Source organism: Sciurus vulgaris, assembly GCF_902686455.1.
Source record: "Sciurus vulgaris genome assembly, chromosome: 8".
In the NCBI taxonomy this organism is placed as follows: domain Eukaryota; kingdom Metazoa; phylum Chordata; class Mammalia; order Rodentia; family Sciuridae; genus Sciurus; species Sciurus vulgaris.
In genome coordinates this window covers 146,421,284-146,436,437 of record NC_136468.1, presented here as the reverse complement: position 1 = coordinate 146,436,437, position 15,154 = coordinate 146,421,284, and the positions used below count along the sequence as shown (strand labels likewise).

General features: G+C 52.7%; 1 protein-coding gene and 1 long non-coding RNA gene across 2 annotated transcripts; both read right to left on the bottom strand.

The window, feature by feature from the left end:
• Positions 1-565: 565 nt before the first annotated feature.
• LOC306667171 (calcium release-activated calcium channel protein 1) lies at positions 566-13,454 on the bottom strand. Its single transcript, XM_079149621.1, has 2 exons — positions 12,906-13,454; positions 566-1,551 (listed from the first exon to the last, which is right to left on the bottom strand). The coding sequence occupies exons 1-2, from the start codon at positions 13,203-13,205 to the stop codon at positions 952-954; spliced, it is 900 nt and encodes a 299-aa protein (XP_079005747.1). The 5' UTR covers positions 13,206-13,454; the 3' UTR covers positions 566-951.
• On the bottom strand, positions 8,983-12,031 carry LOC306667207. Its single transcript, XR_013765474.1, has 2 exons — positions 10,356-12,031; positions 8,983-10,200 (listed from the first exon to the last, which is right to left on the bottom strand). It is a non-coding gene; the product is annotated as an uncharacterized lncRNA (long non-coding RNA).
• Positions 13,455-15,154: the final 1,700 nt, after the last annotated feature.

The window sequence follows — 15,154 nt, the reverse complement described above, 5'->3', positions numbered from 1 at the left end:
TTTTTCAAAAAAATAAAAAAAAAAAAAAAGCCCCAAAAGCAAAACCCAAAAAACTTTTGGCTGGGAATGGTCATACATGTCTGTAGTCCCAGAGGCTGAGGCAGGAGGATCGCAGGTTTGAAGTCAGCCTGGGCAACTCGGTGAGAGCCTTTTTCAAAATGAAACAGAGGGGCTGGGGTTGTGGCTCAGTGGTAGAGTGCTTGCCTACCACGTGTGAGACACGTGGTAGTTTGATCCTCAGCACCACATAAACATAAGTAAAATAAAGAAATGGAGAAGGGGCCGGGGTATAGCTCAGTGGTTAGGTGCTCGCCTAGCACGCACCACACCCTAGGTTCCATCCCCAGTACCACACAGACAGACAGACACATACACAAAAAACTTAAAAACTTATTTATATTTTCTCTGGTGCTGGGGATCAAATCGTGGGTCTCACAAGTGCTAGGTAAGCACTCTACATCCCAGACTCCCCAAAATATTTAAAAAAATGGATTTGAGGCTCAACTGACAGGGACACCAGGAGAAATACCAGGTGGCCCAGACACAGCAGATGCAGACACAAGGAAGAGGTGTCCCTTACGAGTATATTTATGTGCTAACACACACGCACACACTCGACACTCAACAGGGAGGGAGGATGAGACGGAAAGGACAGGAAGCATCCGGGTGGCACTGGCACAGGGATGAAACAGGGACAGAGAGCATCTGTCCCCACTCTGGCCCTCGCTGTCTCCTCCCAGGAGGTGGACCTGGAGCTGGAAGAACAGGAAGTGCTTACTCTTTCAGAAGAAAGTCTCAAAGTGCAGTAATTCCTTGTTTAAAAAGCCCCTTCCCTCTACTCTGTGCCCTGATCAAGCCCAACCTCCTGCGCGGCTGTCCTCGAGGCCCGGGCAGGACAAGGTCACCGGGAAGGGTGTAAGGCCAAAGCTCTGAGGGGCCCAGTGACTGGGCTTAGGCATAGTGGCTGCCAGGCGTCAGGGGGTGGTCCCCTCTGTGGTCCAGCTGGTCCTGCAAGCGGGCAAACTCAGCCAGCTCGTTGAGCTCTTGGAACTGTCGGTCCGTCTTGTGGCTGACCAGTGAGCGGTAGAAATGGACGGCAAAGACGATGAAGACCAGGCCGAAGGGGACCATGATGGTGGTAGAGGCGATGGCTGCGGCCTGGCCTGGGGTGATGCCACTGCTGACGTTGGTGGGCACCCCGCTGGCTGGGGGCTTGCTGGTGGGGCGTGGCTGGCCCGGCTGCTTCTTGAGGGGCAGGAACTTGACCCAGCAGAGCAGCACCACCTCAGCCAGGAAGAGCAGTGTGCCGATGACGGTGGAGAAGGCCCAGGCCAGCTCGATGTGGCGGTGCATGCGCTCGTGCGGTGACTCCTTGACCGAATTGAGGTTGTGCACGTTGCTCACGGCCTCGATGTTGGGCAGGATGCAGGTGCTGATCATGAGTGCGAACAGGTGCACAGCTACCAGCACCGTGGTGCAGGCGCTGAAGGCAATGAGCAGGCCTGGTGGGTAGTCGTGGTCGGCATCCAGCTGCACCTCCACCATGGCCACCTGGCGAGAGGCACGGGTGGCGTGAGTGAGGACTGAAAGAGCCACCCTCAAATCCTGCCTCCCCCAAGTCAGGCATGGTGGTAAACACCTGTTGTCCCAGCTGCCCAGGAGGCTGAGGCAGGAAACCCCTCTGAAAATAGCCAGTGAGACCCAGTGAAAAAATAAATCTATCAAAAATAAAAATAAGTAATCCTCCTTCTCCTCTCATAGGGCTGTGGGACGCTGGGTCAGTCACTTGGTGGTCTCTCTGAGCCTGTTTCCATATATATGTAATGGGGATAATGAAGACCACCCACTTGACTGAGTGGTAGTAGAAAGAACTGGTGAAGAAAGCTAGCCCGGAGCCCATCAGCTGTGTGTCCCTGGGCAGATCACGTAACCTGTCAGGGCCTCAACTCGATCACCTGTAAACAGGGCTATAGTATTAATGCACAGAGTTACTTTAACAATTAAACGAGAGTTGTGGGTACGTGATACACACCTCTCAAATGACATTACCAACCAAACATCATGCTGGCCAACATGGTTAAGTTTTACATTACGCATATTTTACCATGATTAAAAAAAAAAAAAAAAAATAGGGGCTGGGGTTGTGGCTCAGCGATAGAATGCTTGCCTAGCATGTTCGAGGCCATGGGTCTGATTCCCAGCGCACCACCAAAAAACAGAGGCAACCAGCACCATCTCTGTTGGCACCAACTCTCACATCTCACATCCAGCAGGGCTTCTCCTTCACACCCTGCTCTGGGGACAAGGAATAAGGTGGGGGATGGAGAGGTGAGGGCCCTCCCTCATCAGGCCCCTTCTGAGAACACAGTGCACAGACGGACAAGGAACCAAGAGGCTTCCCAGAAGAGATACACTCAACCCTGTGCCCTGAGGCCTTCTCCTCACCCGGCCCCAGGGCCGTGCACTGGCTGCCCCCCAATTCCTGGAGACCTGCGGATCTAGGGTCACCCAGGGCATGCTCCACACCTGCCACCCGCTCTTCTTGCCTGGGCCTTGCCAATCACCCCCATGTGAAGGAGCCAGTTCATCAGATTTGGGCCAGAGGCAGCGGGCAGCAGGCAGGCTGCCAGGGTCTGCCTGCTGAGCTGGAGGGATGGGAGCAGCAGCCACCAATGACAACAGTTCAGCCAGGGGAGAGTCTTTGGTGTGTGTGTGGCACAGGGGATTGAATCCTGGGGTGCTCTACCACCGAACCACACCCCCGGTCCCTTTTTTAATCTTTGAGGGAGGGTCTGGCTAAACTGCTGAATGTCTCACCAAGTTATGGAGGCTGGCCTTGAACCTGCAATTCTCCTACCTCAGCCTCCAGAGTACCTGGGATTACAGAGCTCTCCAGGCTCAGTTAAGGTCTGGGCTCTTTCTAAAGCATCTGCTGTGTACGCGGCAGGCTTGGAGGGGGGGTGATGCTGAAGTGTGCCCACTGGCCTCAGTGCCTGCCCCAGGCTGAGCTCCGTTCACCTCTGGGTAGCAGGTGTGCTCTTTCTTTCCCCCCAGCTCTCCTCTGCCAGGCTGTCTGGCTTTGATCCCTGACTCCTCTGCCCTTCGTTAGGTTGTGAGACTTTGGCAGTTTCCTTCAACTTTCTATGCCCTAGTTTCTACTTCTGTAAAATGGGAATAAGAGCACATGCCTAGGAGGGTTGTCATGAGGACTGAGTTAATCCATGTGACCTACTTAGTGGCAGGCACACAGTAAATGGCAGTAAAAGTGAGTTCAGTTTGGAAACCTCAACCCTAAACCCACTGCCTCTTCCCAACCCACCACCCTCCCACCCAGGTCTCTAGCCTCCAGCTGGAGGGGCAGATCAGCCAGAAAGCAGCAAGGCCAATCAGCACACCTGGCTCCTGCTTCCCTCTGGGGCCTGGGTAAAGACCCTGCCCTCTCTGTAAAGAAGGGAAGCAGCAGGATTAAAGTTAGTTTAGAGCTGACCTTTGAGAGGAGAGGGGCCAAGAGGGGCGAGAGGGGCGGGATGTCTTCAAAACACCCAGCTTACCCCTCAGGGGCCTTTCGACAGGATTCACAGAGGGGATCACAGACGTGTGTCTGAGAATTCCCACATCTGACAGGGATATACACTTTTCAGCCTGGGAGTTTACCAAACAGTTCAAGCTCATGTAAATTTGGGGCAGTGCCATCAGGATTTTGGCTGTTTTTCTTTTAAGATCACTGGTGGCCTAGAGCCAATGCTGAGCATTCTCAATCCATGCGGGTGAGGGTGCTAGGCATCTCAGTCCATGCGGGTGAGGGACATGAGGCAGCACGACAGGCACCAGGGCAGGCAGGTCAAGGGCCATATTCCAAGGCTCCCTGCTCTGCCCCCAGGCTGCCCACACCTGGAAAAGGGGGGCACCCTCTGCAGCCAGGCCTCCAGCCACCTCCCCACACTTCCTCTTCCTGTTTTGGCCTGCTGTCTTGGAACCTGAAACCTGAGAAAGGACAAGCAGGAGAGCTGCTGCTGGTCTGCCCCAGGTCCACTCACTGGAAATGTCTGGAGTCAACGGTGGAGCAGGCCCTGAGCTGGGCACTGCAGCATCTCGGCAGAGGGACAAACGCAGTTAACTCCCAATGTGCGGCCCACCTGGCACCTCCCTGGGACCCCAGCCACCTCCAGGTGGCATATCTCACCCTCTGGAGAATCCTTCAGCACCCAGACCCACAACCACACAGCTGGGTGTGACACTGGCACCTTCATTTACAAAGCTGGTGACCTTGGACAAGTATTTCAACCTCTCTGTGCCCCAGTTCTACATCTATAAGATAGGGCCTGCTTCTTATGGTCATTATGAGGATCCTAACAAAGATAGCCCTTTGCACAAGACCTAGAATGTAATAAACTTAAAATGCGACGATTCTTAGTAATAGCATCACTCCTCCTGTACAAATGAGGAAACTGAGGCACAGAGAAGTGTGACTGGCTGTCCAAAGAGCTCCCTTGCTGTTGCATGGGGGACTCCAACTCAAAGCCACTAGGGGAGATACAGCTCAGTTGGTAGGGTGCTTGCCTCATATGCACAAGTCCTGGGTTCAAGTTCCAGCACCGGAGGTGGGGGGGGGGGAGCCACTTGAAGCTGTGTACAACAGGAATCACAGAGCGCCTCCCTCATGTAGCCGCTGAGGAGGTTAAATGAGGTTTGACGTCTAAATATTTAGCCGAGGACCAGCCTCAGGAGAAGCTTCATCAATCTTAGTTAAAAAGAAAAATAGTGCTTGAAGAGGAAGAGAAACAGCTCCTGGACACTATGGCCGGGGTTGGAGAGGGCCGAGCCCACGTGCCCCAGTGCTGCCCCTCACCTGCCATTCTGAGGCAGCCAAGTCACCCAACCCTGGCACAGGAGAATGTGTACCCTGCACCACACCTGGCCAGAGGGCCACCTCTGCAGGACAGAGCCCACCCCACAACACACCACTTGTCACGCCCACAGGCTTCAGCGCCAGAAAACCCCAGCTGCTGGGACACACCCGGCATGGAGGTGCCAAAACCAGCCAGCCCTCCTCCTTGCGCTGAGGAGAGGCTGGGCCCTCTGAGGAAGAGGAAGGGGCCTTTTCCTGTGTTCCGGAAGAAACCCCATCACCCTCACTGAACCCTACCATTCCTAGAACTCCAGCCGCACAGGTTGGCTGTATGTTCCATTGTCACATTTGGAACCAAGTTCAATACCATGGGGACTCTGAGTGAGAAGAAAGAACAGTTGGCGTCAACCATGGATCTTGATGAAAAACTATTCACAGGCATAAAAGTCGCTGCTTTTTCCAGAAAGCTTCCTGCTTGGGAAATGTCCCCACGGGTGGGGAAAGCAAAGTCAGGGGGACCTCACAGAATCTGGCAGCTGACTCCCAGGGCCCCAGAGGAGTCCCAGAGAGATCAGATCAGATCAGATTGCATGCAGCTTCACAAGGTAAATATAGCCCTAGAGCTGGGCCCATAAACCCAAAATAAACAGCTCTCAGCAAGTCAGTCGTGGGCTTCCTTGAACCTGGACACACTGGGCCTCCTCTGGGACAGGAAGGGTGAGAGACCACCGGCCCCACCTCACTCTGGCCCATGGACCCCTGCTGGAGGCGCCAAACCTCAAATGAGGGCCGAAGAAGATTACAGGATTCTGCAGAAGGCAGGGCCTGGCTGACGTGACTTGGCCAGGCGTTTGCCCGCCCCACCTGAACGCCAGCCACCTCTCCTCACTCCTGCTGGGCTCCAGGGAGACCGGGAGCACCTGGCAGTCAAGGCCCTCTGAGGCGATCCTCATTCCATACTGGGCCTAATCCCTGCGCTCAGCTGGGGGAAATGACTTTTCTTTCTCACTCAGCCCTTCTCTTGTCATCCTATTAGGAGGGTGGGCAGCTACAGCAGCGGTTAACAAACTCTTTTTTTTTTTTTATCTTTTAGGCTGGGGATTAAACCCAGGGCCTCACGCATGCTAGGTAAGTTCTGTACCCCTGAATTACAACCCAGCTCTACAAACTCTTTGACTAACATAGCCTCATAGTCCCAAATGTTTCTATAAATACACATGCTTTTATAATAGAAATGAAAGTTCCACCAAACACCACTTGTCCCTGAAGCATGCCCATAGCCTATTCTTACAAGACACCGCACATACTGCTGCCGTTTCATTTGAAAAAAACTGAATCTGCAGCTGGGTGCAGTGGCACATGCTGGTGATCCCAGTGGCTCAGGAGGCTGAGGCAGGAGGATCACAAGTTCAAAGCCAACCTCAGCAACTTGGCAAAGCCCTAAGTAACTCAGCAAGACCCTGTACCTAAATAATTATATATGGATTGGGAGTGTGGCTCAGTGGTTAAGTGCCCCTGGGGTTCAGTCCCTGGTACCAAAAAAGAAAGAATCTGCAGATGGGGAAATGGGGACAGACCTAGACTTTCTCTTCATCGGTTAATTCTGATTTCTTCAGGTTTTATCTTCCAAGTCACGGCAGTCCCTGGCCTCCCAGGTGAGGACCAGGGCCATTTGTTCATTCAGGGAAAATAGTTACCTGTCTAAAAAACTATGCAACTTTGCTAGAGAGGAAGTAGGGAATAAGACCACAAGATCCCTGCCTAGTAGTGGGGATATTAGGATGACAGGCACTAAAAACTTAAATATTTTCAGACTGTGCAAAGTGTCTTCAATCAATGATACCCATTCACCACATTTACCAACTATGTCCTAAATGGAGTTAGTTCAGTGTGCCAGCGCACGCCTATAATCCCAGCTACTCCAGAGGCTGAGACAGGAGGATCGCAAGTCCCAGGCCTGTCTCAGCAACTTAGTAATATACTGCTTCAAAATAAAATCTAAAAAAAGGGGTATAGCTCAGCAGTAGAGCACTTGCCTAGCACGTGAGGCCCTGGGTTCATCCCCAGTACCAGGAAAAAAAGAGTCTTGCTCCCTCTCCTCTCCACTGAGGTCTCGGTAAAGGGAGGTTGAAGGAACAGAAGCCGGAAGGCCTGACTTTGCCCATTTCAGCCCAGAGTCTCCAAAGTGTTCGGAGGACAATCACAGGTGATCCCCTGGGAAACAGAACATCCTACTAGACCTTCTACAACACTTATTGATAATTTGCCTCATCCTTTCCACTTTTTATTTTTCTGAATGTTTTATTTACATATTGCAGCACATATATCATTTATCACCTTATACAAATTTTTGTTAGGGGGTTGGGGAGATAGCTCAGTTGGTAGAGAGCTTGCCTCACAAGTACAAGGCCCTCGGTTCAATCCCCAGCACCACCACCAAAAAAAAGGAACATGAGCTCAAAAGTTTGGAGACTGGGGCTGGAGGTGTAGCTCAGGGGTAGAGCACCTGCCTTGCATAGGTGAGGCCCTGGGTTTGAATACCAGTACCAAAAAGAAAAAAAAAAAAAAAAAAAAAAAAAAAGTTGGGGGACCATAGCATAAATCAGATTTTATTGACACAAGCCACGCCCATTAATTTACATATAGCCACTGGTCAATGGCAAAGTTGCATAGTTACCCCTGGGAGCAAGGCAGACAGGATGGCCCATCCCTGGGTTAGCCCAGTGCTCTCTAAAGGCAACCATTCAATCACGGCCCCACAAGACTCTCCCCAGAAACCCCTACCTGGTCTGATCAGTCTGAGACATTTCTTGGAGCACACTGAAGGACTTTTAAAAGCTCCATCAGAGGGTAACCTGCTGACTTATGTTTAAATTCTACATTCAGTTTTCTTCCTCCAAGGAACTCTACCCCCACCTCTGCCCAACATGGATGCTCCCCTTTCCAGCCAGGACCCAGCAGCTGTCAGGGCTCTCTATACTGTTCCCCACTGAGAATTCCAGAAATACACCACGGGGACTTATGAAGTTTTACAAAAGGCTTCTCTCCTGGGTGGAGGGCACCTTCATCTTGGGGGGTAATTCAGCAAAATTCCATCTGCACACAGCCCTGTGTATAAATCTAGCATGCAAAACCAGGAATCTGGAAGACCCCAAGGATCTAGTTATCAATCAGGTGAGCAGGGTGGAGGCAAGAGGGTGGGAGAGAGAAGACTGACAATCAGGCAGACCAGCGCTTCAGTGCTCCTAGCGGGTGATCCCAGCCTCTAAGAGTTTTAGTTTTTCTGTCTGCAGGACATACATCCAAGAACTAGTGTGAGGATTAAACAGAAAGAAAGAAAAGGGTTGAGGCTCATGCCAGGCACAACCGGGGTTTGGTAAACAGTAAACACCTTCATGTTCCTATTACAGAATTCATGCGATTCCTCTAAACTCTTGATGGCTCCCCATTGCCTGCACAAGAGTTTAAGCTTCTTAAACAGCCAATCAAAGGTCCTCCATCATAACCCCAGCCGGCTCACACTCCCTGCTTCTCCCTGAGACTACAGCTTCTCAATTCTGCACCGGTCCCTGCCATGTCATGGCTGGAGGGCTCTTCTCCAAGCCCTCACTCTACCACCCTCAAGGCTCAGCTGCACTCCATTCTCCCAACCCAACTCTTGGGAAGCAGCCCTGACACCATGGGTACAAGGGTGAGCAAGCTTCCTGGATACCAAGTCAGGTATTGGAAGTGCTTTGCAGACACTAACACCCTGAATCCTCACTCCAATGAGGCTGGCACTATGATCACTCTTGCTTTTTCCATGGAGCTGGGATAGAACCTAGTAGGGCCTTGCACATGCTAGGTGGGCACTCCTCCATTGAACTACATCCCCAGTACTTTGTTTTTTTTTTTTGGCATTGAGTATTGAACTCAGGGGCACTCAACCACTGAGCCATATCCCCAGCCCTATTTTGTATTTTTACTTAGAAACAGGGTCTGAGTTGCTTAGCGCCTCCCCATTGCTGAGGCTGGCTTTGAACTGGCGATCCTCCTGCCTCAGCCTCTTAAGCTGCTGGGATTACAAGCATGCACCTCCGTGCCCAGCTCCAGTACTTTTTATTTTTTGTATTATTTCTCTCTCTCTCTCTCTCTCTCTCTCTCTCTCTCTCTCTCTCTCTATTTATTGGTGGTACTGGGGATCAAATGCTGAGGCACTTTATCACTAAGCTATATCTCCAGCCCTTTTTATTCTGAGAAAAGAGTCTTGCTAAATTGCCCAGGTTGGCTTTGAACTGGAGATCCTCCTGCCTCAGCTTTCCCATTGCTTGGGATTACAAGCATGAGGAAACTTAGGCCCAGAGAGTTTAAGTGACTTCTCCAGGGTCTCACAGTCATAAGAGGCAGACCCCGGATTTGAACCCAAGTTATTTGGCTGGAGTTCCCCTTTCTGCTCTTCTCCACTACATAGATCCTCGGCTCTGTCTTCCTATCACTCTCCGACGTTTCCTCTCTTCCTCTACCACAATCACAAGGCTCTGTGGCTTCCCAGTCAGGTGACATCAGGCAAATGATTCATCTGGGATGACCACCAACCTTTAGCAGGCTGTAGACAGATGATGTAGATGATACACGTGAAGCATCTGGCAGTGTCTAGCCTAGTCCAGGAGCCCAATCAACCACAGCAGTAACCATTACTACAGAGTGGAAATAGCCATTTTTGCTCATCTCCATGCCCCCTTGAACTCAAATCAGGTCCCGGAGGCTCAATAACATCTCATGATTTGAGTGCTTCCGTCCAGCTTATTTTCACAGAAATCCCAACTAACTTCTGAACCTGCTTTGGAACCTGGGAACAAAAGGGTGCTGGTGTGCAAAGAACTTGAGGAGGCAGATAATCCAAAGATAATTGATCCCAAGTCGTGGAAAGCATTTTGTTTACGGCAGCAGGCCGACCTTCCCAATTATCATCTGCTTAGGCTAACATTACAGCCTGCCCTCGCCAGTGGACTGGATCGCCACGCCTGCTTACCAGTCCTGCAGGGGACAGGGACAAGCTGGGACTGGTTACCTGTTGCTGAGAGATGACCTGAGGCACAGAAAGCATGAAGCAAGGTCCCCAAGGGTACCCTCAGCTCCAGGAGCACTGTAGAATGCACATCCAGGGCCCCTCGTTTTGCATTGCAGAGCCCAGGTAGATTTCCATGAACAGGTGGCTGCTTACAGAAATGCTGTCGGGAGCAGGAACTCTGTCTACCCACCAGAGGATCCAGCCAAATGTACATCATCAGAGCCTGAGAGTCTCAACGCTTCACAGGCCCAATATAGCCTTACGATGAATCCTTATGGAAGTCGAGGGGAGACGCTTTCCACTTTTGAATACATGATAAAACCAGCTTCAGCAGTAAAGTGTCTTGCCCCCTGCCTATCCTCAACACTTTTAAGACCCTGTGCCAGGCCCTTCCCCATGAATAGGGAATCATTCAATCCCCACCAGGCTTTTTGGAAGACCCTCCCTCAACCTTACCTGGTGAGCAGGTGAATTTGGCATTCTAGGCCAAATTCTGCCCCCTGGAGCTCAAAGGTCATGTCAGCTCCTAGATTTTCCGGGTCTGTAGGAAGGAAGCCCTCTGGGGCAGGAAGCTGGTTGTGCTGACTCATAGGCCAAGGGAGGGTAATCCAGGAAACTTGTCATTCTGTTGCCATGGTGTTGAGGCTGCCAGGAACCCCTTCTTCTCTGAGACCCACTCAAGGACTGGGTGGTACTGGTGAGGGTGGAGTTTGGTCAGCCTCCTACCCTGCACCCAGTTCTCTCCCATAGAATTCCAGCTGCAGGGCAAATACAGTTGCCCTTTAGTAACCACTGCCCCGAACCAGGGGTCAGCCCTTCCCTGCCTGTAGAACCTGGGGTTCCTTCAGCAGATCTGGGAAACCTTCTCCACCCAGGTTGAGGAAAATAAAGGTCCTAAAGAGAGTGTGGGTGAGTCAAGGCCCACCCAGTGTCCCTGTTGCCCCAGACTTCCCCTGCACTTGTTTTTAGCAAGAGGAAGAAGGCCTGTATTCTTCAGGAGGAAGAGAAATTTGAGAAGCCAGAGAGTGCCACTCATCTGATCCTCACCCCTTCTGGGGTGAGAGGGGGTTTGGGGAAGCTACGATTTATAACCCCAAGGAAAAGGGAGCAGGCATCCCACCATCTCAAACCCAGAGCAGGGCAGGGAAAAGCAGATGGCTGGTGGCTCCCTCCCCGCAAAGGTGGAAAAAACTTTCTCTGGTTTCAAAGAAACTTTTAATCTATTTCTTTTCCCTAGGCCTGGTCCTACCATATCCCTAGCTGGACATTAATCAGAGCTCTGTACACTACAAATGGCACACATACCTACCCAAGTTCTGAATGCCAGCAGACCTGGGTCCAAATGCAGCTCCACCAGACTAGCTGTGTAGCCTTGGAAAGTCTCTTGACAAAACTCGAAAAAGATTGCTGAGGAGTGAGCTTAGGAGGGAGGGAACCCGCACAGTGCTTGGCACATAGTGAGTATTTCGTAAATGTCTAACTATTCTGAAGAGATTCTTTAGGCACAAGACAGTCACTTAGAATTTGGGGCTGACAGAACACCAATATTTTGTCCTCAAGAAAAAACTCAAAAAAAAAAAAAAAAAAGCTAGAAATTACCCCTTTTTCCTTTCCTTCTCTCTCTGTTCTCCTCTTAAGGGATCCCTCAATTTCATTCTCAACTGGGAAGAGAAATCTTTCATCATTTCAGAAATCAAGATCCTGTCAGGCACCAGGGCATGGGCCTACAACCCCAGCTACTCTAGGGACAGAGTCAGGAGGATGGCAACTAACGTGACCCTGTCTCAGAATAAAAATTAGAAAGGGCTGGGAATGTAGCTCATGGTAGAGTGCTCACCTACCAATGTGCAAACCCTAGGTTCAACCCCCAGTGCTGCAAAAAAGATAATAAATAAATAAGGTCTAGAGCGGAATAGTGGTTTGCCTGAGGTCACACAGGCCGCCAGTGGCAGAGCTGGAGAGCTGCTTCCTGACCCCTAATCCCCTAGCCTTTCCACTGTGGCCCAGTGTACTCTGAGCTCCGCTGCACTGGCCCACTTGTTTGTAGAGCACAGGAGAGACCCAGACACACTCCCTTCCCAAGAAACCACCAGGTGCTGCCACTCCCCTTCTCAAGGGCAAGGGCTTAGCTCACTCACAGGGGAGGCAGGAGTGCTGGGGTGGAGGGCAGACCCCATTAATGCAGGCTGATGTCACTGAAAGCAATAATGTGCCCTGCCCCAGAGAAACGCCAAGATTCCAGGCCTGAAGGTATCCCCAGAGCCACTTCTGGGGCCAAACCTGCAGCCTTCCTCACCCCACACAGAGGCTTCTCACTTCAGCCCCTGGGAACCAAAGGGGAGGAAAACATGCCTGCAATCAAACAAGAGCCTGTTCAAGGGGAACATGTCCCACCTCCTCCCCCACACCCAGTGACTCAGTGGCTTGTTTCAGGAGAAGAAACTGAGGGTGGGGAGTGGTTGTCAAACTCCCTGGCTGAGGCTCTCGGAAAGTGCGGTGGAGAAAAGGGTGTCAGGAAATCCCCCCTACTAACTGATAAAAGAGCATGGCCAACACCTTCCGGCCTCAGCTGTGGGGGCGCAAGACAGCTCCGGGGCCTCCCCATCCTTCCCTCCGGACATCTGCCCTCAAATGGGCAGGACGCGGAGTCCCTCCTTCCTGCCCGCACTCAACGCGCGGGGCGGTCTTCTTACAGATCTAACTTCGGGGACGCATCGTTCTTGCTCTGGCCCGTGCCCATTTGCGGCACCCCACCTGCTCATGTGAAGGCACTTGTGTCCCCAAGCCTGAACATCTGCACGACCTGTCACCACCCCACATCGGGTGTCCCTGGTCGCCCACCTCTCCTCACGTCCAGCGCCTCTGGCCCCCCTCTTGCGTCCACGACGGCGTCTCCCAGCTCTTCCCCTCACCGCGGCCCGCCCAGCCTGCTCCCCAGTGGGCCCCGTCGGGGCTGCGGGCGGAGCGGCCGGGCAGGAGGGGGAGGGCAGGGCGGCCCGAGCTCACCATGGCGAAGCCGGAGAGCAGAGCCGAGGTCCGGCTGGAGGCTTTGAGCTTGGCGCGGCTCAAGTAGAGCTTGCGCCAGGACAGCGCCTGCATCGAGTGCTCGTTGAGGCTCATCACCTCGGAGTAACTCTGGCCGATCCAGTCCGGATAGCTGACGGCGGACGGCGGCGGTGGGGCACCCGGGGGCTCCCCGTCCCCGCTGCGGCGGCGGCTCCGGCGGCTGCCGCTGGTGGTGCTGCCGCCGCTGAGGGGAAGCTCGGGGCTGCTGCTGCTCGGGGGCGGGGCGGGCTCCGGATGCATGGAGCACGCTGCAAAGGCGCGGGCCGGCCCGGGCGCCTGCGAAGGCAGCGGTCGGGCCCCGCCGCACCGCCGCCTGCCCCCCACGCGGGCCCGGCCTCACCCGGCCGGCCGCACAGGACGAGGAGGAGGTCGAGTAGGCAGCCGCAACTCCAGCCCTCAGGCCCGTCGCGCCGCTCACCAAAGCCCCAGGCGGTCGCGACCCGAGCCTGCGCGCGGGCCAGCGTCCCGTCCCCGGTCCGGACCCTCGGCGCGTACCGCGATTGGCCGCCGCCCCGGCGTTATTTGCATGCGCCCCGCCCACCTGGGGGTCCCGCCCACCACTAGGTGGGCGTCGCCTGCGTGGGTCATGTGACCTCCGACGGCACCGCCCACAGTCCCTGCAGCTAGTGCCTGCGCCTCTTCCTGGAAGCGCCGCACGCCTGCAGGCCTCGCTGCCCTCCTGCCCTGGCGTCTCCCTTCGCAGCTGCTGCGATGGCCTTGCTCCCAGAGCTCAGACTCCTGGGTCGGGCCGTCTGAGGTCACCTTTGAGCGCGTCCTGAGGCACGTTTCCCGCCTGGAACAAGGTGGCGCAAGGTCTGTTGGAAAAACAGCAAGCTGAGGTCTGGAGTTCTTTCAGTGTTTATTGAGCACCTACTGAGTGCCAACACTCTTCCTGGCGCTAAGGACAGGTAGGCTGGTGAACGAGAGGGACAAAATCCCCTGCTCTCTTGGAGCTCACATTTTAGCGGAAGAGATAAACATCAATGAGTACATTATAATAATTTAGAAGGTTGTAAATGTGTAGAAAAAAATAAAATAGGGTAAGGAGTGGTAGTTCCAAGGATGCCATTTAAATTTTACAATGTTAGGGAGGAACTTTTTATGTTTTTCAGGACAGTGATTTTTGGTTTGTTCACTTACACTGGCAAGCTCCTGACATGTACTGGGCCCGACAGTACCCCATTAATAATTTTCCTAACAATGAATCCTTGAACCCATTCAGTAGGTGTCTTCTGAATACATATGAAGTACTAGGCTGAGGGATTCCAGGAAAATAATAACCTTCATGGAATTTTATATTTGGGGGCCAGACAATGAGTAAATACACACCTTCTTGGACTAGGTCACATTTGAGCTGAAACCTGAGCCAGCAATGCAGGGCCTAGAACTCCAGGGGGAAGGGAAGTGCAAAAAGCAAAAGCCCTGAAGCTGAGCTGTCTGGCTGTTGGAGCATTAGAAAGCCCTTTTGGCTTGGTGGGGGGAGTGGGGAAGAGGTGAGGTGAGTTAGCATACTGGGCTGAAATGCCCTCTAGGATATCAGCTCCAGGGCAGGAACCTGTTGGCTTCACAGCTCCATCCCTAGCCTTTGAGAAGACCCCTTGGCACATATTCAGCACTGAGGAAATATTTATTGAGTGAATAAATATGGGAGAAACAGGACTGAGGGACGGAATTAGCCCACAGTCAAATCACCAGCATGTGGCATTCCAGGTCTGCGATGACATTTACCTCTTGTTACCACTAGAGGGCCCCCCTACACCCAACCGCATTATGGGAAAAAACTGAAGGCCCCCTCTTCCCAAGTTTCTGGGATTCCTCCACACATGGTCCTCCGTGTTTTTACGAAGATGGGAGACTTGAGATTTGAAATCTCACCCCACTGGGCTTGTTTCTCTGGGGGTCTTTGTACTTCTTACACCTTCCATTTGTCTCAGTTGTCACTTGTAGAGATTTTCCCTAAGCAGCCTTCATGTCAGGATTTCTTGCTTCACCGTGATGTCTTCCCTTCATACCTCTGGGTCACCACAGTATCTGAAATCATCTAGCTTGCTTATGTGTGGGCCTTTGTCCCTGTTCCCCACTAGCAGATGGCCATCCTGAGAAGAGTTCATGCTTCCCAAAAGAAAGCGGTTCAATGAATAAAATAATGAATGTCCTTATTTCAGAGAAACCCCATCTAGGGATGGAGC